This window comes from Lycorma delicatula, chromosome 4, assembly GCF_047948215.1.
Source record: "Lycorma delicatula isolate Av1 chromosome 4, ASM4794821v1, whole genome shotgun sequence".
Classification (NCBI taxonomy): domain Eukaryota; kingdom Metazoa; phylum Arthropoda; class Insecta; order Hemiptera; family Fulgoridae; genus Lycorma; species Lycorma delicatula.
Window position 1 is genome coordinate 178,412,453 of NC_134458.1, and position 23,005 is coordinate 178,435,457.

Consider the following 23,005-nt stretch of genomic DNA (forward strand, 5'->3'; position numbering starts at 1 on the left):
CATATATGTCTTGAGGCAAACATTGCAAGCAGTTTTTACATGTTTACAATGGCTCTGAGCATACTGTATTCCTTTACTTGCTGATATTTCCAAGTAACAACGTAAGTAGCATTTTCTTATTTTTGTTGCTGTTAAGATATTTTTTGTTTGGCGAGGTGATTCAGTTGTAATTTTATAAGTCAAACAATTTATTAAATGTTCTCTATAGTCTGTTATCCTTTTATTTCTTCCACTGACCTTTTTGTATATAACAAGTGCATGGATGTGTTTAGTAAAATTTCAGTTATGTTGAAGTTAGTTTCAATTATTATTTTAGTAAAATTTCAGTTGCAATTTTACAGTACCACTTGACTGTCTTTCACAGAGGACTGCTGTTAGATGACATCTGATCTAATAAATCCTTTTACTTGGTTATATTGTAAAACCATTTCTGATTTCCTTACAACCTTATCCATTTTCTGTATATCCGTAAATTTGGTGTGGAACTGCACGTAGTCAACATCAGGACATCATGTTCTCCTTTTTATAACTTTGCCTGCGTTATAGTTCTTGGATTTAATTTTGATTTGTCCTTAGGATGCTGTGCTATAGGCATTTTTTGACAAAAGTGTATGTGCCAAGTCTATACTGATGTTCTAGTTATCAACCACTAATAATCTCCCAAAATCAAAATAACTGTCCGTTAAATTTAAATTGATATCTTTTGACACAGACACATTTGCTGGGTTATTAAGTTTTTTCCTTTCCAGCTTAAAACTTTGAATTTTAAGGGGCAACAGGGCTCTGAACATAGTTTGAAAACCTTAATCTCATATTGATATTGTTCTTGTTTGTTGTACTGATGAAACACAAACATAACCAAGAAATAGAATCATCGTTTCGTCTCTACATTTGTCTTTGTAAGATATAAATTTCAAATCAGTTATATAAATTGAACCTAAAATCATCTCTTGAGAAAAGTTGTTTTTAAATAAGGTATTCCCCAGTCTATATTGAAAGAGTTATAAAAATGATAAAGGAAGAAATAAAATTAAAAAAACAAATATTATGAATGATCAGTACAGGAAGTAAAAAGCGCCATTTAGTGGCATGGCACTTGTGACCACACCATGCAAAATCATCATAGCACGTAACTTGTTAAAATATCCTTCTTTTGTGGCAGTAATGTACGTTTAAAAATATAATTGTGTGCTGTTGAGTGAAAAATTTGTATGTAATTTGAAGAAATTTATTTTTTTAATATCTACTGAGTTAACCAAATCATATCTATACTGTTATATAAAGAGGAAGGTGGGGGTTTGTTCGGGTTAAACAAAAAAAACTACTCCATTTATCGCTACTAAATTTTTACCCATGTTTTTTGGCATATCTGAGCAGGTTTATGGATATATTTTATATATATATATATATATACAGTAGTGGAGGTTTGCAGTAAAAGCAAAACTTTAATGAATTGAATTAATGAATAGTGAACTGTGAGTGTTGGAAGTTGTTAAATTGAATAATATGTATAATTATAAAAACAATTATTTTATTTTTTAATTCTTTCTTTATTCTAGGTAAATACAAAACAATGTATGTATATATATTATAATAGTGCTATATATATATATTATATATTTACATATCACACAATTTTATCAATTTCTATTTCAAGAATCTAACAATTATGTTTGTTCTGTGCAGTGCAGGTTTCCAATTCATCATGGTTTCACTGTTAACAGGAAGAAAGGAATAAGGCAACTCATAATAATGAAGGATAAAATGACTGAAGTCCATAGTCTGAAGTTTTTCAGACTAAATGTATTTGTGTAAATGTTTTTGTTGACCACTCAACATGAATTAGTCATTGAATTAAAATTGTTCAATGACCACTCCCTAATCAACTTCTCCTCCTTTTCTTTTATACATAACATCGAAGTATGTGTAAGAGATCACATTCTAGAAACATTGGTATGTTCTCAGTTCAAGGACAAGGGTATTTACTATAAATCAGGAGAATCTTCTTCTTGTATCGTTAACGGTTTCATTTTTCCACCATCTATTTCATCAGACATTGAATTCTTATGATAAGCGATCAGTGAATTCTTACGTATTTCTGATACTGATGATGTTGAAGTTGCTACTGAGTTAAGACGCTGTAAGCTTGCTACACTATCAGCCACTGAATCCTTACGTCTCTCGGCTACAGAACCTGACGTACTGGAGTATGTACATCGTCTGGATAAGAAATTGTGATCACTCCATATTTTTACTGAAGGACAGAACTTATTATTTAGTTTCCTTAGAATCCGTTTTTTCATAACAAATATTACAAATATTAATAAGCCTCGTAAACTGTTAAAAAAATCTACTATGTACCACAAGTCATTATATTTAGTTTTCGGATACATTTGGATTGTCACAGATGATATCACTTCTAGTATCCATGGAACTCCCATTATGACAAATAATTTCATGTACACCATATATCTAAGAAACAAAAAAAAAATACTATTTTATGTCATGCTTATAAAATTAAAGGTATGTTTACATTTTTTATGTAACTGATTAAAACAATTGCATCAGGTGTGCCTTTTTTGTTACCATGAATTTTGGTTGTTGCCTCTGGCACCTGTACATAAGTACAAGTATATGTGTTGTGGGATTTTTAATTTTGTATTTAAAATGTACTACTTGATGACATTAAATGTCTTAGACATTATAGTTGTATTAATAATAATAAATCTATTATTAATAGGAATATTATGGTATATCTTACTATAAGATATAAAGATAAACATTTTAATTATCAGAATGCTTTAACAGTTATTTGACATTAAAAATTAATATTACAAATTAATTATGGGAAAATTATTAGTGTTGTGTAAAAAAGAGAATATCAAAATAATTCTCTTATATACATATAAATATTATTAAAACTTTTTTCTAATTTTTACCTCTCAGTAAAAATGAGTGTTGTAATACTAGAAAAAAACTTAGAACAGTTGTAAATGAGGTCAGTGAATATATCCCCACTAATAAATAGGCAATTGAATTCAGAATTGTTTAATTTCACTAATCTACTATCTCAAGTGGGACAAGGATTAATCCTTAAGTAAACAAAATCTGGCTTTTATTACCATTTTAACAAACAGTAAAAATAAAAAAAAAACTGTATAAAAACTACTAATGTAGTTCTAATGATGCTTTCCAGTAAAAAAAAAGGTAAATAAGAAACTATATATAAGGAGTTCAGTAGTACAGCTTAAGGACTTTAAATTCAGTTCATGTTTTTATGTTAATTTATGAATTGAGATATAGTTAAATTATAATAAAAATAATATAATTTTCTGAACACTACTTGATAAAAAACTGTTCAGTATATTAACATAATTGTAATAAGATTTTTTCTAAATATCTAAAAAAAAAATGGAATTCATTTAAGGGAAGGTTAATTGCTTTAGTAATTGGAATTTATTAAACATGACAGAAAAATCAGCAAGTGGAAAACTTTTTGGTCACAAAGTAATTTATGCATATTATGCAAATGAATTATTGGGAAAGTTCAAAGTATTTTTCTGTCAAAAAATCATTGAATTGAACTACCCATTCCTTTATTAGTGATGTAAGTAGCTCAAATTATTAACACTAATGACAATACTAGCAGTAGGGATGCATAACCTGTTTTATTTTTATTCTGATGATTCTGGATTTTGATAAGCTCATATCTTTACCATTAAGCATAATTAATTTAGTTGCTAATTATGAAGTAAATATTTTATTCAGAAGTTTGAAGAAATTTGACTGTAAAATATTTGCATGTTTATATATTATTATGTGCATGAGTACTAAAACTACACAAAAAATAGGATTTTTTGCTCGCCAAATGACATAATAGCCAAACAATACCTCTATATTGTTTGGTTATTTTGACAGTCAAGAGGACTGGTCTACAGACTATTGGTCAGAGTACTGTTCAAAAGAGTAATGTAGCAAGTCAGGTAGCTGTTTGAATGAGGATTATAAATAATAATCTATATATTAGAAAATATTTGGTAAAAAAACTAAACAAAGTTAGTTTTCCTGCAATTACTTAGTAACAAATTTAGTTGCAGACTTTGTTGGGGTCTTAAAGCACTCATTACATCAGGCCACCTTAATATGCATCGTGCACCAACTATACTCACTCAATTATGAGAGAAGCTTTAAGAGAACATAACTTTTCTCACACTCATACATATTTTCCTGCAGTGGCATTCAAATTGAGATATTTTAGCAACTAATTAAACTATAGGGTTTCTATGGGTCTTAATTCACCATGTCAAGTGCCATCAAGTGGCACACATCGACTTTGATCAGTTTATCCCTAAAAACGTTTTTAGGGAACGTACACATTTCCTAATTAAAAATATATTGAAACCGCCATATCTTAGCAACTAATTTAGATACAGAATTTGGCTGGGTATTAAAATATTCACCACATCAAGCCTCCCATTTCTTTTATGTTTGATTTTCTTTTAAACAAAGATTATTTCCTATACAGTTAGTACTTTTTATGACATCAACAAGGTACAAAGCAAAATCTGGACCAAGTAGGAATCTACATACTTGAATCATTTTTCCATGGACAAATTGTACATTGCCCTATCACATGCAAAATCTTTTAAAAATGTGAAAGTGGAGATGAAACATAAGAGTTGATGAACAGCTAATGTTGTCTGGAAGGAAGTCTTATGAACCACAAATTAAATTATTTGTTATAATTTATTTTTACTGGTGCTGTGGAGCAGTACAGGTTCCCTAGTTATAAATAATAATTAAAATCTATGAGCCGGCTTACCTTTTATATTCTCTTTCTGTATGCCTCCTACTGTTTTTATTTTTTAGAACTTTAGTTTGTCTTGAAAACCCTATTACTTTCTTTATTGTTATCACAAAGAAAAATATGTTAGATAAAAAAAGAAGTAATAACGGTCCATAAAAATACAGCCAGATTGATTTGTACTCTGTAACAAAAATTTTATTTCTTTTTAAATATAATAATTACTCTAATTATAAAAAAGAGTCATTTAGTGTAATTATTTTTCTGTATCTTCAGAAATGCAACAGATTATGTTTATAAAATGTGGCAGAGCTGTTATATTTCTGCCTTTCATCTGGAAATTTTTTGTTACATCCGGTCAGGCATGGCATTTTTTCACATGCTACAAAATTCATTTCATCCATTAGTAACTGTTATTAGGCATCAGCCTGATGTGCTATATAATTAAATAAGAAAATAATTTGACTATAAAATCGCAGTTCAACAGTATTAAATTTGTTATTGATTTTTTGTAGTATTTACAATATTCAGTGTTCCTAAAATGGTGGGCTTGCTATACTTTTTTGGATCCTACTTGTAAAATTAAACAAAAAGTATCCTTATGAAAAATGGCAATTTTTCCTTCGTTCTTCCCCTGACTGCCATTTTGTTATTTTTATATAAAAATTTATATCTGAAGTTCAAATAGAGGAATCACATTAATATTTGGTAAGCCTCACGGTAATAAAGTTTCAAAATTAGCAAAAAATCAGGAATTAAATACCTTCACAAATTACAAAATGGCAGCCATATTTATTTTTCAATCCGTTATATCTCTGTAAATATTAGTTTTACCAAAATTTATGTTACTTACTAAAATATTGTATTAAGCCTTTTATTTTGAACAAAATTACATTTTATTTTTTAAAATTGGTTAACAAATAACCAAGTTATAGCAGAAAATTGATGTAATTTTATGTCTGTTTTCATGTCCTCCACTTTACATTCAATTAGAATTAAATATTAATTGTTTTTATTTATAGTCTAGTATTCTAAGTTGGTATCAGATTAAGTAATAATATTTTCATAATAATAGACCTGATAATTAAATAAAACAATTACCTGTGATAATCTTACATTAATTATTGTAGAGCATTAGGTGTACTTAAACAGTTAACAATTGTTAAAAGTTGTCAGAGATGTTCAAAGTGTATACCATTAGAAATTACATAAGTCTCCAGTCTTTTTCTGAGAAATTGTCTTTACCGTTCAGAAATTCTGGGAGTATTCTTAATTTTTCGAAATTCATTTTGGATCCTTTGTTGAAGATCCTCAATGTTGAGTTGAATAATCAATAATACGTTTCAAATGGCTCCACAGGTAGATTTCAAGAGGGTTTAAGTCAGCTGATTGGGCAGGCTCCGCAGCCTATTCATTTTTCATGGAAAGTTTCATGCAGGAAATCTGATACTAACTGAAATGTACTGTAGCTCCATCATGGTGAAACTAGATATTTCCTCTTAATTGTAGAGGTAGGTGTTCCAAAAAATGTGGAAGATTTTCGATTAAATGAGCAAGATATTTTTCTCCATTTAAACAATTAGGTAGAATGACAGGACCCAAAAGATTGTCATTAAAACTACCTGTCCATATTATTCAGGGAAAATCTTTGTTGATGGCTACTTTGGAAGTTGTCATGAGGATCTTGTTGCTACAGATACGCTGGTTGTGATAGTTTTGAACACCATTCCTCTTGTAGTTTTGAACACCATTCCTCTTGAAAGAAGCTTCATTTTTACATTGCTAACATGATCAACAGTAATAGTGTCTTGTGTAAAATTATTCAAAAGTGAAAAATTAATATCGATTGTTTTATTATTATTTAATATTAAATGTTAATGTGATTACTATATTTGAACTAGAGATGTAAATTTGTATATAAAAATAACAAAATGGCGGATGGGGGAGAACGAAGGAGAAATTGCCATTTTTCCTAAGGAAACTTTTTGTTTAACTTTACAAATAGAATCCGAAAAAGTATAGCCAGCCCACCATTTTAGAAACACTCTGTATATACATACAGAGTGTGTATATATGTACATGTGTGTATATATATATATATATACACACATTATTTACCAATGGAAAGACTGGTGAGAAATAGAATGAATGGAAAGTGAGAAGTGTAGAGAATAGTGCAGTGCTAAAACATATGTTTTTATAGATATGGAAAAGTATTCAACCATGTCTCAGACTGCATAAACTAAAAGAAAAATGAAAAAACCAAAAAGAAACTGGAATAAAATATTGTTTAAAGAATTGTGATGAATCCAAAAATGATAATGAAAATAGATACACAAACTGTGTAGTTTGAACTAAGAGTTTAGTAAAGCAAGTGTTCGTCTTAAATTCAACCTAGTTTATTATGCATTCCGAAGATATGATAAAAAATGCTCCAGAAAATGAAGCTTAGGAGAAACAGTAATAAATTGTATAAGGTTCTTTTATGAAATGGTGTTTTAGGAGAGGAAATGGAATGGGATATTTAATAAATTATTAAAAAATTTGGAAAACATGACAGAATAGGGAATAAAATGGATATTAAGGAAAGTGAAGTAATATGGATAAGAGACCTGCAACCAATTATTTTTTTTAAAAAGAACAACTGAATGAGTACAACAGTGCAGGTATTTAGGTATGATGTTTACAGATGCTAACAAAAGTAAATATGAAACGACTAGAATATCAGTGTTTAAGGTAGTGTTTAATTCAAAGAAATGGTTATGTTGTAAGATTGAGTTAACTTAGACTTTCTAAGTGCTGAATTAGATGTGAAACACTGGCTGTAATAAAAAGAGAAAAATAAATTTTGGACATGGAAAAACTCGAGGAGATTTAATATACAGAGTAAAAAAGTGAAGAAATAATTGGAAGAGTGAATGAGGGTAGAATTGTGGTCAGAACAGGATATCTAATTTGCTTAAACATATTAAAATAGAAGAAGGATTGATAATTGTATAATGATGATTTATATACAAAAAGTTATGAATTTTCAATTTTGTTATAGTTGATTTTAGTAGATAAAATAACAATTTCATTTAAGTAATAGATAAAATCTTGTTAGATTTCTTGAAATTTGTTCAGTTGTTTTTTCTACCAGTTAAAAACATAAAATATTGTAAAAGTTGTTAGCTATAATAGCACAGTGTCATTATGAAAGCGAAGTATTGTAAGATCTAAAAAAATTATGTATGTACATACAGTACAAAAAAATTTACACTAATTTTAATGGTGTATTTGAATTTCTTTTATTAAATTATTGTAGAATATTACATTATGCTAACATAATTGATTGCATTTCTGAGGACATGTAAAAATTATAACACCAAATGTTTGTTTACATGTCAATTCAGCATATTGCAACTGTTTACAGGCAAGCAAACATGGATTAGTTTGTTTCATGTTATCTTTGCTTACTGTAAGTTAAAGAATATTAACAAAAACACAATGAATCAGGCAGAATACTTTCCACCTCACACTCTCGCTCACCAACGGATTTTATTATTGCTATCGCTCCACATTGTATAATAATTTATCCCCAAAACATTGTCCAGTTTTTTTCCATTAGCTTTGATATAAATTATAATAATGTCTAGTACACAGACATGTGCATGTGTGTGCGCACACACACACACACACACATATATATATATATATATATATATATATATACACTAGGGCAAGTTAAAAATTATCTTCACTTTCCCCGTATCACACCTTCAAGTTTGTCATACTGCCTTCTGCCCATGTGTGTTTAAAGTTTGTACAACTGTGGTCATGTGCAAAATTTGATGCCAATTACATCATTTTCCTTCTGGCTGTTACAGTGTAAACATGATCCCCTGTTCAGCTAGCAGTTTGCATCAAGGAGGAACAATGAGCATTGATCCGATTTCTATAGTCTGAGGGTGTGAAAGGGAATGCAATTCATTATAGACTTCTATCATTATTCAGGGACAGTGTTTTATCATGTAAAAGTGTTTTTTCTTAGATGAAGAAGTTTAAAAGTGGCTGGACGAGTGTGATTTTTGAAGAGAGAGCAGGATGCCCGTCAACTTCCACCAAAGACGACAATATTCAGCAAGCTCGAGAGATGGTTCTGGTGAGTTACAGCTATGAAGTAACATCTTATTTGAATATCAGTCATGGTCCTGCTTATGAGATCATCCACGATGAGGTTGGCTTGCGTAATGTCTGTTTGCAACGGGTACCAAAGCTATACACAGCTGGGCACACCATTCAAATCATTAACGAGTTGAGGTACCGGAACACCCTTCTCACAGCCCAGATCTTGCTCCCAATGACTTTCATATGTTTGGGCCGCTCAAGGATGCTTTACGAGGTTGTTGTTTTTCTACAGACTTAAACATGCAGGAAGTGGGACATAAGTGGCTTTGCGACAAACAAAAGACGCAAGCTTGTGGATCTCTGGACCAAGCGCACTGACAAGGATGGTGACTACATAGAAAAGTGTGATAAAGTAATGTGCATATTGAACCCTACCTTTGTGTAGATAGATTGTAGAACATGTAATGTATTGCTAAGAATAATCCTGAAATGATTTGAATTATTAAGCATATTCCTAGAAGTGATCCGAAGTTTCATCATAATGAAATGTTTGATGGTCGTGGCAGATCAATTAAGAAGGAATTTATTGGTCTTAATTTACGTATAGATTTAAACATAAGTTTTTTTTAATGGTCCTTCAAATGTTCTTACAATGTTGTTTACTGAAATTATTGTGATAATTATGATTATTATTATTGTTAGTGTAATACTTATTTTTTATATTCTAAAATATTTTCTTGTTGATTTTTCTTCAGTTAGTTCGGTTATTATTTCCTTTGTTTCATTTAATTTAATAATTAGTTTACTTACTATTATAGTTATTATTCAGATTAAAAAAATTTTTGTTCTTGGTTTAAATTTTTCATTTGATGCAATTCTTGATTTATATATATGAATATAATTAGTCCTCCTACTGTTGTTAGGAATATAATGTAAAGATATCATGATGATTTAATTATTATTGAATTATTTCTGCACATTAGGGCTGTTTGAAAAATTAATATTGATCCTAGTGATATAGGTTGTTTAAGTATTGGAGATATAATAATATTTGATAAAATTATGTATTTTGTAAAAATTCAGTAAGTATTTTAATATAAAATATTAGTTTTGGATACTAAAGATGATTCTTTCTTTACTGATTTTGTTTAGATAAATTTTTTTTAAAATTATGATTTACAAGATCATTGTTTTTTTTTAAACTATCCTAAACTTACTTATGATAATTATTTATTTTTTTAGATTAATTATTTTTTTATTTGTTCGTAGGCATTTTCTTTTATGTCTTTTAGGGCTTGAATATCTATTACTTTATTCTTTTTTTTTTATTTTTGGATTTATAGGTTATTTTGATTTTGACTATTATTTTTTGATTATCTATTTGGTTTTTGGGGCAATTTTTGACTTGCTCTTATGTATGTGTTTATATATATATTTATTCCACATTAATTATTAAAATAATTAATGAATGAACAAATGTCCATATATATTTTATCAATTATTTGGGTATGATAAATGATTCTTTTATTTATTAATACAATTAAAATAATTATACAATTAATACAATTAAAACAATTAATACAATTAAAAAAAAAAAAAAAAAAAAAAAGGCAATTTTCATAAATTGCCTTTTATTGTGAGTTTTAAAGTGATGGGCAAGAATGTGAGCTTTAATAGAATACCCATCAATTTAAACATGATCAAACGTTTGACCAACAAAAACCATGCATGTTTTGCCGCCTTCTCTTTTGGGTAATGGCAAGAAAACTGTGCAAGATACATAAATGAGTAAATTTGTAAGCAAAATAAATATAAAACTGTTCTATCTTTTAAAGTTGTTTTAATATCAGACTATAAATAAATTAAATTGTTGGGGATGCCAGAAAGTAATACTGATCAATCCCAATCTAAGCCGATACTTTTGTGTATCGGTTCTGTTCCTCTGCTCCCATCTACCCATCATTAATTTTCCTTTATACTTTTTTCTTTGAATGGAACTTGGAAATTATGCTAACCTTAGATCCCTAGTTCAAACTGTGGTGCTATGTTACAGATTTTGTTTGATTATTAAACTATAAATATGGATAATTTATTTGAAACTACTGATATTAGTTTTTTCTTACCTAAAATCCAGCAAGTGTTTTGGCCAAATTTTGGTTTTATAAAAGAAAATGTTTCGGAAGTAGCATCCTCAGGAATACAATCCATTAAGATTAATATTATTAAGAATCCAAGAGCAGTCCCCCAAGCATAAATAGAATATGCTATAAATTTTTCTTTATTTTCTTTCAGTCTCACTGAACCACCGCTAGAGGAAGTTGGTTGCATTTTTCTGAAACCATAAATACCAATCCAATAAATTGTGTTTTATTAAATATAAAAAAATATATTTTATTTATGGTTAACACATTAACCACAAATTAATTAATGTAGCCAGTAGACAGGAAAGAATCTTATGGACAAATCCATATGGAAAGTGAGTCCCACCAAATTACATAAATATATAAAAACTCTGTAGGTTTTTCATACCTTTTATCACAAATCTGGATGATGGATCTGACTTTATCAGGATACAGGGGAGAAAAGGATTACTTTCTGTTAGAAGGACTGTGAAATGATACAAAAAATTTATCTGGAGTGTCCAGGTCATGGTGTTAGTCCTTCCCAAAATTTCTTGCATGTATCTTTGCCTAGAATGGAAACAACAGATTATTGATCAAAAACATTTTGTTGACTGGCTCAAATATATGCTGTAAAAAATTGTTTTTCTTTTTTTTTTCAGCAGAATGCTGACAGCAGGCTCAATCTTACATAAGGAAGACTTTCACTCATTCCAAGAATTCTGTAGTATGCAGAAGTATCTGCTGGAACCATATATTGTTCAGCCAGATCCCTGTTAGAGAGAAACAACTACTAAAGTCAGTAGATTAAAACTTAAATTATGATGACTACATTAATAGTAATGTAATTGGCCTCAGAAGATCTCTCTCCAAATACAATTCTTAAATTCAATTCAACATATTCAAAGAATTTTCAATTTAATTCAAAGATCCTATGGTCTTAACTAAAATACAGAAATATAATTGTAGTTTGTATTTTTATAATACTATAAAAATAATTATTTATTATAGTAGATTAATGAATTTTTATATTTAAAATTAAGTTACATTAAATTATGAATCAGGATTATGCTTGAGTACTACTAATTTAGGATAGAGATTGATTCTGTTATTACATAGCACAAAATGGAGTTGCCTAAAAGATGTGAAAATTAATTTTTTAATATAACAATAAACTCAATTTACAGATATTGCTCTAAGAACTTAAAGGTATACTGATGTATGCAGTACTGATATCTGTAATGCAAAGGGTGAAATTAATTTCTCATTTCATAACCAAAAATACACCTTTTTGTCCGGTCACTGTTTACTAACTCATCGGCTAAGATGTAGCAATTGCAAATGGGTCACCTAAAAAGTTTTCCATTGCACGTCAAAATTTTAAATCTGAGCCAGACTGAAACCAATAGTTGCTGAAAAATTAAATATCCTGGCACTGAAATTACTGCCAGTAGCAAGCTAGGCTGTAGTCAGGCTGAACAACACTTTGGGTGAGATAGTCGAAGGTGTAATTTTTTGATTACAAATATCAATTGTTAATAACAAAAATATTAGTATTATTAAAAATATTACTGTAATTAAATGAATTATATAAAAAACCATAAGAAAATTATATACTTACTTAAATACCCACCATACATCAAAACACATTACATTTAACCACAGGAATCCAGCAAAAAATGAAAAATAAGTCATATAACCTGAAATAAATAATATTTTTTTAAAATTTATATAACTGAAATACTTGCATCTCTATTAAAAAGAATTTTATTAGGAGTTTATATTATATTTAACGAAACTATTATGCTTTTAAGTATGAGTGTAGAATAATTTTTTTGAAATCTCATTTTGCAGTACTTGTACAAAAAACTTATTAAAACTAAACAAAATCAAGGGTTCTGAGAATTAATTCAACACTGCTCAACCTAGGTAGATGAATTTTGGAGGGCACATTACTTTCATAACGTAAGGACCCACTAAGGAAGAATTCTGGAAAATTCAGATTATAGGGTATGAAAAGTAGGACAAATTTTTAAGATGAAAAATCTATATTTCAGAAACCAAAGGTGTTAGTCTGTGAAAATTGGTATTTACAATCTTCGTTAAATACACAGACATATATTTTACAATTTTCAAAAAATCCAGTTTGGAGGGGCAAGGGTACGGACAACATTTTGTATGAAAATTTTAAATCTCAACAATATGTAATGAATAATGATTGTATTCTGGAAGATGATTGCAGTCCACTTTCTTCATCGTTTTATCGTGAAATTTGAATCAAAATATTTTGTCGCAACCATTTTTTAGTGCGCACGTGAGTTTTGTTTAACTAATTGTGTTTTTCAGTTTGTTAAAGTTTTCAATATCCTTAAAATTCCACGCCCTATTTGTAAATGTACACGCGTACGAAAACAAATTATATTCGGAGCACTTGGCGAATCAGATTTACAAAAACACTCGTAGTACAGCGAGTGGGGGATATTGTCAGTAATGAACATTTATGTTAATTAAAGTCGAAGGATACAGGATGTAATTCAATAAATCAAGGTCGTATGAAGACATCGGAAATTATAAAAGTTGGTCATAATGAAACTACTAATATTTTTTCTGTAAAAGAATCGCTTGGTGAATAGAAACTGTAATTAAGTGGTTCGAAGAACAGAAAAATATCAATTTGGTTAAAAAATATACTGTTTAAAGAAATAAGTCAAATTTTACGAAGTAAACTATAAAAAACAGCGCTCACATTACAAACATAAAAAAAAATTGTATTTACTATTATTACTGACAACTAAATTACAATCTTAGGATAATAAATTTTTTCAGGTTTTTTTTGTTAGTAATTCTAAAACATTATTGTTTACTAGACTTATAAAATTAATTTTTTTTGTCAACTTAAATTTTTTTTAAAATTTATAAATTTCCTTTATAATACACTGGTCTACAAGTGTTTTGTTACACAAATAATTTTGGCTTATTCTAATATATTTTTTTGACACTGAATCTAAATATGATCTCAAAATTTGTCTATATTGTTTTCAGTTTTTTGTTATTGTCACATGTAAAAAATGAAAATGATTAAAATTACTTATTTCTCTAGTAAGACAAAAAACTTGCTAAGATTTGTTGCAAGTCAAGTTTATGTTAATAATGAATTATGAATTTGTGAGAATAGGAGATAAAAAAATGAACCATATTTATAAATGGCTTAGAGTAGAATAATTTTGAGGAGTGACTAGTATGGTAAGTCCCCGACAGGGAGTCTTATTCTTTAAGACTTGGAGGTTGGCATCCTCACAGTCGTAGCCTTTGCAGCTTTTCTTCCAACTACACTTAGAATTGCAGAACACTTTACACTATACACATACGCTACACCAAAGAACACTACACAAATTACAACATATACCTTTCACAACTACACAACATCGTACACTATTTCTTCTTACACTTACACTTGATGGTGTTGCAGCACCTTACGGAACGACACCGTAACTGAAAGTGGAAAATATCATGTCAATGGTGGATGGCTCTATGTAGTGAGTATCAAACGATGTCTCTGGTTACCAGGGTGAATCCAGTTGTATGGAGTCCTAGCTCCAGTATGCGCTCTGCTGGAGTGGTTCTTTAATCACTAGTATTCTTGGGAACCATTTGGTAGTTCCAAACAATAATCTTTCACTGGTTGTTGGTCCACTTGAGAAACCCAACAAACCAGGGAGTTTGAAGAGTCTTCGACCAATGTTGTCAGCCGAAGATGTGTCAAACGAAATAGATATTAGAGATGTACCAGAGAGTGGTAAGTTAAATGTAGGTTTCTTGTTGCTAAATACAATGTGATAGGTATAAATCCTGTGCAAAGGTTTCTCCCCTTCTAATAAATAAGAGCGTGATAACAGCCTGAGGGTTTCCGAAATCTGTTAAGAAGCTTAGGAGTGGTGCACTACTGATTGAAGTATGTAGTGAAGACTAATGTCGAAAATTCCTAGCCGTTAAGAATATAGAGAAAGATGCAGTGATAGTAGAGCTCCATAATACGCTGAACATCAGCAAGAGTGTAATTTTTTTGCTGTGACTTGGCTTCTATTGAATTAGTGGAAATATCAGAAGAGCTATCACTGCAGGCTGTCACTTCTGTGCATAGGATTATGAGGAAGGAGAATGGTGTTGATGTACTGACTTCCTCACTTATTCTAACCTTTTCTGTTCCTGATTGTTTGTGTGCCTACCTACCTTTTAGTTCGTGTGCGACTGTATGTACCAAACGCAAGACGCGCTGCTTTCAGTGTCAGGATTTTGGTCACACCAAAATTGATTGCTAAAAGGAATAGCCTTGTGCATGTTATAGCCGTACGGCACATGAACAGCGCTGAAGAAGAAAAATGTATAAACTGCAAAGGTCCACACATTCGTCAAGGTCCTGGGAATGTCCCCTTTACAAGGAAGAAAAGGCTATATTGAAGATCTGTACCGAGTAGAAAGTGTCCTTCCCTATGGCTCATCGGGAATACAGAAAATCCCTCAGCTGTACAACCTGGTGCTAGTTTTGCACCATTTGTACTATATATGTACTGATATAGTACCATTGTACTATATCAAACAATGCACAGAGAGAAAAAGAATGGGCATCGTGTAAAGAACTGATTAAATTGGTTGAAGTTTTGTCAGAACACGTAAAGTTCCTCACAGCTGCTATTACAGCATTGAGTACTGGCAAGAAGGTACCTTCTACCAGAAAAACTGATGGTGGTTTATCTAAATCCACATTAGTCCTTACACAAACACAATAAAGTTCCTGCTGCACTAATTACGCAGCAAATGTAAGATCCCTGTGAAGGGATCTATTAAAACATCATCGTCTGGAATGGCATCTTCATCATCCCAGTTTTCCAAGTCCCCTCCACCATCTCGAGGTTTCTAAGAGGATATGGTAGCAAATGAAGTGCCCGAAGAATCAGAGCACTTCTTTAAAGCTGTAAAATCCAAGAAGAAAAGCTAGATTGTATTTGATAAGTAATCTGCATTTACATTTTGTCATCCTACTGTCCTGAGTTAATGAGATATAAGTTGCAGGTAGAAAGTGTGGCTTTTATTTTTGTAGATTCGCAAAATGAATTAAACATTCCTTTTTCTTTTGATGAACTAAAGTATGCCTTGAAGAATTCTCGTGACACTTCCCCTGGAAATGATAATATTGGAATCAGTATGTTATCATATCTCCTAGATACTGCACTACTACATCTTTTGAGTATCTGTAATAGAGTATTCTCTGACCAGGTGTTTCCAGATTCTTGGTCAGAGGCACTGGTGATCTGCATATTGAAACCTGTTAAAGATAAATCATGCTTCACAAGTTATTGTCCTATCTTCTTGACTAGTACTTTGTGCAAGGTGATGGAGCGAATGATAAACTGTCATCTAGTGTGGTACCTTGAGAGAAACGCCCTAATTGACCCAGAACAATGCGGTTTCCGCCAGGGTAGATTATCTATTGATCACGTAGTTGTGCTGAAAGCTGCTATTCAAAACGTCTTTTTTTTTTTTGCCAAGGCCTGGTTGCTGTATTTTTTGATTTGCAAAAGGCATACGACACGGCATGGAGGAGAGGAATCCTAAATACACTTCATGATGGGGTATACAAGGTAAACATCTAGCATTTATCAGGGGTTTCTTCAGTAGTTGGTCCTATCTAGTTCTAGTTACAACAACATTATCTAAAAGTTTCACACTAGAAAACGGAGTAACTAAGGGAAGTGTCTTGAATGTTAATTTGTTTGCCGTAGCTACAAATAATATAACAATGGTGTGCAGAAACCTATTATGAGTTCTTTCTATTTATGTCTCTATTTACGTAGCATGTAAAACGTTAGCTACAGGTGAGAGGCTGCTTCAAAACACAATAACCTGCTTATAATCGTGGTGTAAATGTACTGGATTCACATTTTCCCGGAAAAAAACAAAGTGCATTTGCTTTTCCCGGTTGAGGGAAAATGTTGATCCTCAACTGTATTTACTTGGTGAACAAGTTGAGGCATGCACTTGGATTTGAATTCTAGGAATGCGGTTTGACCAACAACTAACATGGGTAACACATTTGAAGGAGCTGAAGGTAAAATGTCTAAAAATGTTAAACATGCTGTGAGTTCTATCTAATACTGGTTGGGGTGCCGATTGTATATGCATGTTGCACTTCTACCAAGCTCTTGTCTGTTCCCATTCACACAACGGCAGCATAGCTTATTTGTCGGCGCAAGCTACCACTCTAAAAATGCTCGATGCAGTCCACCATTCACTTATCCGTCTTGCCACGTGTGCATTTTGCTCAAGCCCTGAGGTGGACAGTGGTGAGCCATCTCTTTGTAATAGATGGAAGCAAATGATATGCTTCTAGGTGACTCACATTAAAGTGCAACCAAAACATCCAAGTTCAATGCGGTATTCTCCAATCAGCGCGTTAATCAATACCGAGATCTACTGCTCCGCTGGGCATCAGAGTTCAGCGCTTTTTCGCAGCTCTAAACATACAATTACCTCCTGTTGTTACTGTTGCTAATGTTATTACTCCCCTTAGCAGCATTCTCTTGTTAATTATTGCTTTGGTCTTTTTCGGTGTCATAAAAAGAACATAAATCCGGTTATCTTACGAAAAAATTTTATAATATAAAAGCGTGAATCCTGATGCTATAGTTTATACGGACGGTTCTAAAAACGTTAATTTTGTTGGTTGTGCTTTTGTGGTCGGCAACAGAACATACAAGTCTGGCTTTCTCAACATCATCAGTATTTTCATTGCAAAGCTGTAATTAAAGTTCTAGTTAAAATCTTAACTATAATTAGCCCAACATTTCGACATGTACTTGTTTGCTAGGATTCCATGAGTGCCTTACAGGCGATTAGTGATGTGTACTCCAGACACTCTATTGTCTATGAGATTCAATGAGATTTTGCAAATAACTTGATGTAATATAGCTGTGAGCTTCTGCTGGATCCCCAGCCATATTGTAATTTCAGTCAGTGAGCGTGCCGATAGTGCAGCAAAAGAGACTTGCTTCCAGCCCCCTTTCACCAATCGCATTTTTTTTAATGATCTTGTCTGTTTTCTGAGGATGGTTGTTGATGATGAGTGGCAAAGTAAATGGAATGCTACTATCAGCAATAAACTTAGTCCAATTAAGAACTCTGTTTCACTGTGGGGCTCCACATGCAGAAATAACTGTTGAGAGGAAGTTATTATTTTGCCATTTGGGAGTAGGGCACACTAAGCTCACTTATTGATATCTAATGACTCAAATAGATGCACCCATTTGTGATCACAGTGACTGCCAGTTGGTATCTTATGTTTTATGATTTCTTAGGATCTTTTGTTTATATTCAAATATTTGAATTACTGTAGTGTGTTTCAGCTATTTATGCCATTTGCTATATAGCATAATTTTATTATTTTAATTGTGGTAAATAATGTAATGTATATTTGTGTTTTTATTTCTCTTTTAGTATAAGTTACAGGCTTTTTCCTTTTAAGATGTATTTTTACGTAGCTGGGTTTTAGTTTTTAATTAATTTTTGTCTTTTTTAACATTTATTTATTTATAATAAATATATCGTGTTCAGGTGATGTGAAAATATTTTTTTCCCAGAAAAAAAGCATGATTAGTGGAGTGACTATATGGTATTATTACATCATAGAATTATATCGATACAGACTGTTTACTATGACCTTATACCTTCTAGCAGAAATAAGTTTATTGTAGCGATATGACTTAATCAATTGCCTTCATTAATGACATCATAATCAATATAGTCAATTCAATTGCTAGTTTTACTGTGGAATAACTCAGATCAGAGAATAAGTTATGTTCTGCCTTCATGCGAGTACCATCACAAGTTTTGATCTTTTCTTTTATTCCTATATTTTCTGATAGATACATGTATTTTTTTGTGCTTCAAACATATTGTTTTTTTTTTGTATATTTTGTAATTTATATAAAAATGCTGCAGAGTTGTGTAAATTGTTTTAACAATTTTTGCAATAAGCGTGGTGAATTAAATTTTAATCTCAAAGAACAGGTATTACTCCTTTAGTTAAAAAAAATCATAACTCATACTCTATTTTGGGTGTAAAATAGATAAGGACATGTCTTGAAGTATATATATCTGCTGTAATTCTTGTGTAACTTTACTCAGCTCTAACTGGGAATTCTTGACATATGCCCTTTACTGTTCCTGTAGTACGAAGAGAGCCTAAAGCCCACTTGACAAACTGTTATTTTTGTATTATAAAAATAAAGTCAAAGCATCTCACAAGTAAATTCAAGAAAAATGTTGCATATTCTAGACTTCCTTCAGCCATAAGATCTATTTCACACAGTGAATAGAGTTATCTGTTGCAGTTCTGCCAGAAACAAGGAGTTTAGAAGAAAATGCTGATTATTATAAAGAAGACTGTGGTGATTTAGAAAGTAATGAAGAAGAAGATCCAAGTTTTCAAGGTGAGTGCACTAAACCTCACAAAATTACTCAAACAGAACTTAGTGATCAATTTCATAATCTTAATTTGTCTAAAATGAAGTCAAAGTTACTGGCTTTAAGGTTAAAAGACTGAAACTTCCTTGAAAGTGACATTAAGTATGGTTTTGTTTCCAAGAATTTCAACACTTGTTCTCTTTATTATTATTATTATTATGATGCTTTTACGGCCATCATGGGACCACTTAAGTCAATTTTAGTTGGATCTTTTCTGAGAAAAGCGTGTTATTTTACTCTTTCGAGCTGCCCAGTATTTCTTCATCCGTTCAGATCTTGCTTTCTTTTCTTCATCCGTAAACACCCTCTTCGTTGTATTTTGTAGTTTGTCTGTCTTTTGTTTAAATCTAATGCTCTTATCTTTTAGCTTTGTAATTTTTCCAGTTTTATTCTGTAGGTCAGTCAGGGAAATTCCCAATTCTTTCATATCTTCTCTAATTTCTTTGATCCATCCTACTTCTAGCTTTTGGAACCAGAGCTTTTCAATGATATTTCTTGACAGTCTTGTTTGCGGTGTCCTTATGAGATGACTGAAGAAAGAGATTCTTTTTTTCCGCATAGTATCAGTAACAGGCTCTATTTCTCGATACACCACCTCATTTGGCACAATCCACCATTGGCCTTCTTTTTGGTGTTTTTTATTGATACACGTTCTGACAATTCTCCTCTCTATTTTCAGAATTTTTTCAATTCGGTTTTTCTGAGTGATTTTGAAAAGGGTCTCGCTTCCGTAGGTGACTTCTGGCTGTACTACAGTTTTATAATGTTTAAGTTTTGTTTTAGCAGAAAGGCATTTTTTGTTATATGTTGACCAAGTTAATTTTTGGGATTTAATCATTTTATTTGTCCTGTTTTGCCATGTCACTTTTTCATTTAAATTATAAGTTATTATTTCCCCTAGATATTTAAATTGTTTTACTATTTTAATTTTCTGATTGTTTACCGTAATGTGCTCTATTACCAGAGGATCTATGGCCATCAGTTTTTTCGAAAGAGATATGAAGCCCTATCTTTTGTGCTAGGTTTTGAAGGCTCATGATTTGTGTTTTGGCTTCTTGTATATTATTTGCTAAAAGAGCGAGGTCATCTGCAAATCCTAGGCAATTTAGTGTGATGGAGTTTTTCTTAGTACCCATTTTTATATTTTTGGGATTTATTTCATACCATTTTCTCATGACAAATTCGAGGGCGCAGTTAAAAAGGAGTGGTGAGAGGCCGTCTCCTTGCCTCAATCCAGTTTTTATGTAGAAGGCTTGAGAGAGTTCACCTCTGAATTTCACTCTGGACTGGGTATTGGTTAAAGTTAATTTTATCATGTTTACGAGTTTAGGGTGAAGGCCCAGGTTTCTCAGAATATTCAGCATGGATGGTCGGTGTATACAGTCATAGGCCCTTTTAAAGTCGACGAAGGTGATTATTAGTTGTTTTTTCCGTCTTTCATATAAGTCCATCATAAGTTTTAGGGATATTATTTGTTCCGGGCAACCTCTCCATGGCCTAAATCCCCCTTGGTATTCCCCAAGTTCCAGTTCAAGTTGGTCTTTGCATCGGTTGTATATGATTTTCGACAGGATTTTGTATGTGCAATCCAGGAGAGATATGCCTCTGTAGTTTTCCGGATTAGTTTTATCCCCTTTTTTATGTAATGGTTGGATGAGGGCTGTGGTCCAGTGTTCTGGAAGTTTTTCTTCGTTCCATATTTTCACGAGGCATAGATGTAGGGAAGTTTTGACTGAATAAACTGATGAGTGTTTCCAGAGTTCTGCGAAAAGCTGGTCTTCTCCGCTTGCTTTGTAGTTTTTTATTTCATTTAAGGCTGCGAGAACTTCTTGAATTGTTGGCGGGTTGATATTTACCGGTGAAGTTTTAACTGGAGTTTCAGTGTCAATCTCAAAAAGCTCTGGGGGGTCGTCACAGTTGAGGAGTCTATTGAAGGTTTCTGCCAAAATTTCAGCATTTTCTTTATTGGTGTGGGCCATATTTCCTTTTTTTCCTCTCAGCATAAGGGTGGGTGGTTCATATCTTTGAAGAGCCTGACCAAAAATTTTATAATAGTCTCGGAAATTAGTTTTCTTGGAACTTTCTTCTATTTGCTGAATCAAGTTTTTTTGGGCTTGTCGTTTGGTTCCTCTTATAATTTTCTGAGTTATTTTCCTTTGTTTGGTAAATTCATGGTTAGATTCTTCAGTTTTCTGGGTTTGGTGGTTGATCCAAGCCCGGTGTCGGTCTTTGACTGCTTTGTCACATTCTTCATTCCACCATTGGTGTTTTTTTCTTGGGTTTATAGGGGCTAGTTCTTCAGCTATTTCTTTCAGTTGGGATGTCAGTTCTTTTAAATTATTAGTTAATTTGATTTTTTTTGTTGTTTCTTCAAAGATGGCATTGTTTATTAATTTATGTGGATCATAAGCTCTTTTGTTTTTAGGTTGGGATTTTTTCTTTTTATGCGGGGTGAATTTTATTTTAACTAATTACTTAATTAAGTAATTTTACCATTACTTAATTAAGTAATGGTCCGATCCAGTATCTGTTCCTCTCAAGACTTTTACATTATAAATCTCCTTGTGATAATTCCGGTCCATGCAAGCATGATCCAGTTGCCATTCTCCTTTTTTCCAATCTGGGTGTTTCCAAGTCTTCAATTTGTTTGGTTTTCTCATAAAATAGGTGGATTTTGAGATCATATTATGGTTTCTGCAAAATTCGACAAGTCTTTGGCCGTTCTTGTTAGTTTTCTTTTGGGCAGGCCATTGTCCGATAATATCACGATATCTTCGTTCTTTACCAAGTTGGGCATTAATGTCCCTTATTAAAATCTTCGTGTGGGTCTTATTTATGTTGTTTGCAGTTTGGTCAAGAAGTTCCCAGAATTTGTCCATCTCTTCTCTATCTTTTTTAAGATTGTTTTTGTCATTGGTGGGAGCATGGACATTTATTATGGTGTAGAATTTATTGGCTGATTTTAGGGTTAAGGTTGAAATCCTGGGGGAGTAAGACTTAAATTCTACGACTGAGTCAATTATTTTAAGATTGATTGGAAATCCTGTTCCGAACTGTGGGCAATTCTTCATCACACGTTTCCCGGGGATTCCTTTGTAAATTCTGTAACCCTGAGATTCAAACGGCTCTCGATCGGTGTTTCTCATTTCTTGAAGTCCTGCGATTTGGATATTTTGTTTGTCCATTATGTCTGTTAGAGTTTTTAGTTTGCCGGGTTGAGTTAGAGAATTAATGTTGTGAGTGGCAATTTAGTTTATTTGCTTGTGTCTTATCCTCAATTTTGAAGTTGTGTTGTTTTTGGGTGTTTCCAAACGCTCCGATTCATTGTTATCTTTTAAGCAGCTGCCCACCGGATCCGAGTGCAGCCTTCTCTGGTATTTACCAGACGGTGGATTTTTTCTTAAAAGACCTTCCATATTTGACTTTCAAAGGCAAGTCAGCCTTGGGTGGGAAT

The 23,005-nt window shown here is 31.7% G+C and overlaps 1 protein-coding gene across 4 annotated transcripts in view; it reads right to left on the minus strand.

Moving 5' to 3' along the window:
* Window positions 1-1,537: 1,537 nt before the first annotated feature.
* LOC142324111 (G-protein coupled receptor Mth2-like) overlaps window positions 1,538-23,005 on the minus strand; it is an 82,660-nt gene continuing 61,192 nt past the window's right edge. For all 4 annotated transcript variants that reach the window (XM_075364772.1, XM_075364771.1, XM_075364773.1 and 1 more), the window contains exons 2-5: window positions 12,653-12,731; window positions 11,035-11,243; window positions 4,823-4,988; window positions 1,538-2,472 (exon numbers count right to left, since the gene is read on the minus strand). In XM_075364772.1, coding sequence (XP_075220887.1) covers window positions 1,986-2,472; window positions 4,823-4,988; window positions 11,035-11,243; window positions 12,653-12,731 — 941 coding nt within the window. In that variant the 3' untranslated portion in view covers window positions 1,538-1,985. The remainder of the gene's footprint in view (window positions 2,473-4,822; window positions 4,989-11,034; window positions 11,244-12,652; window positions 12,732-23,005) is intronic.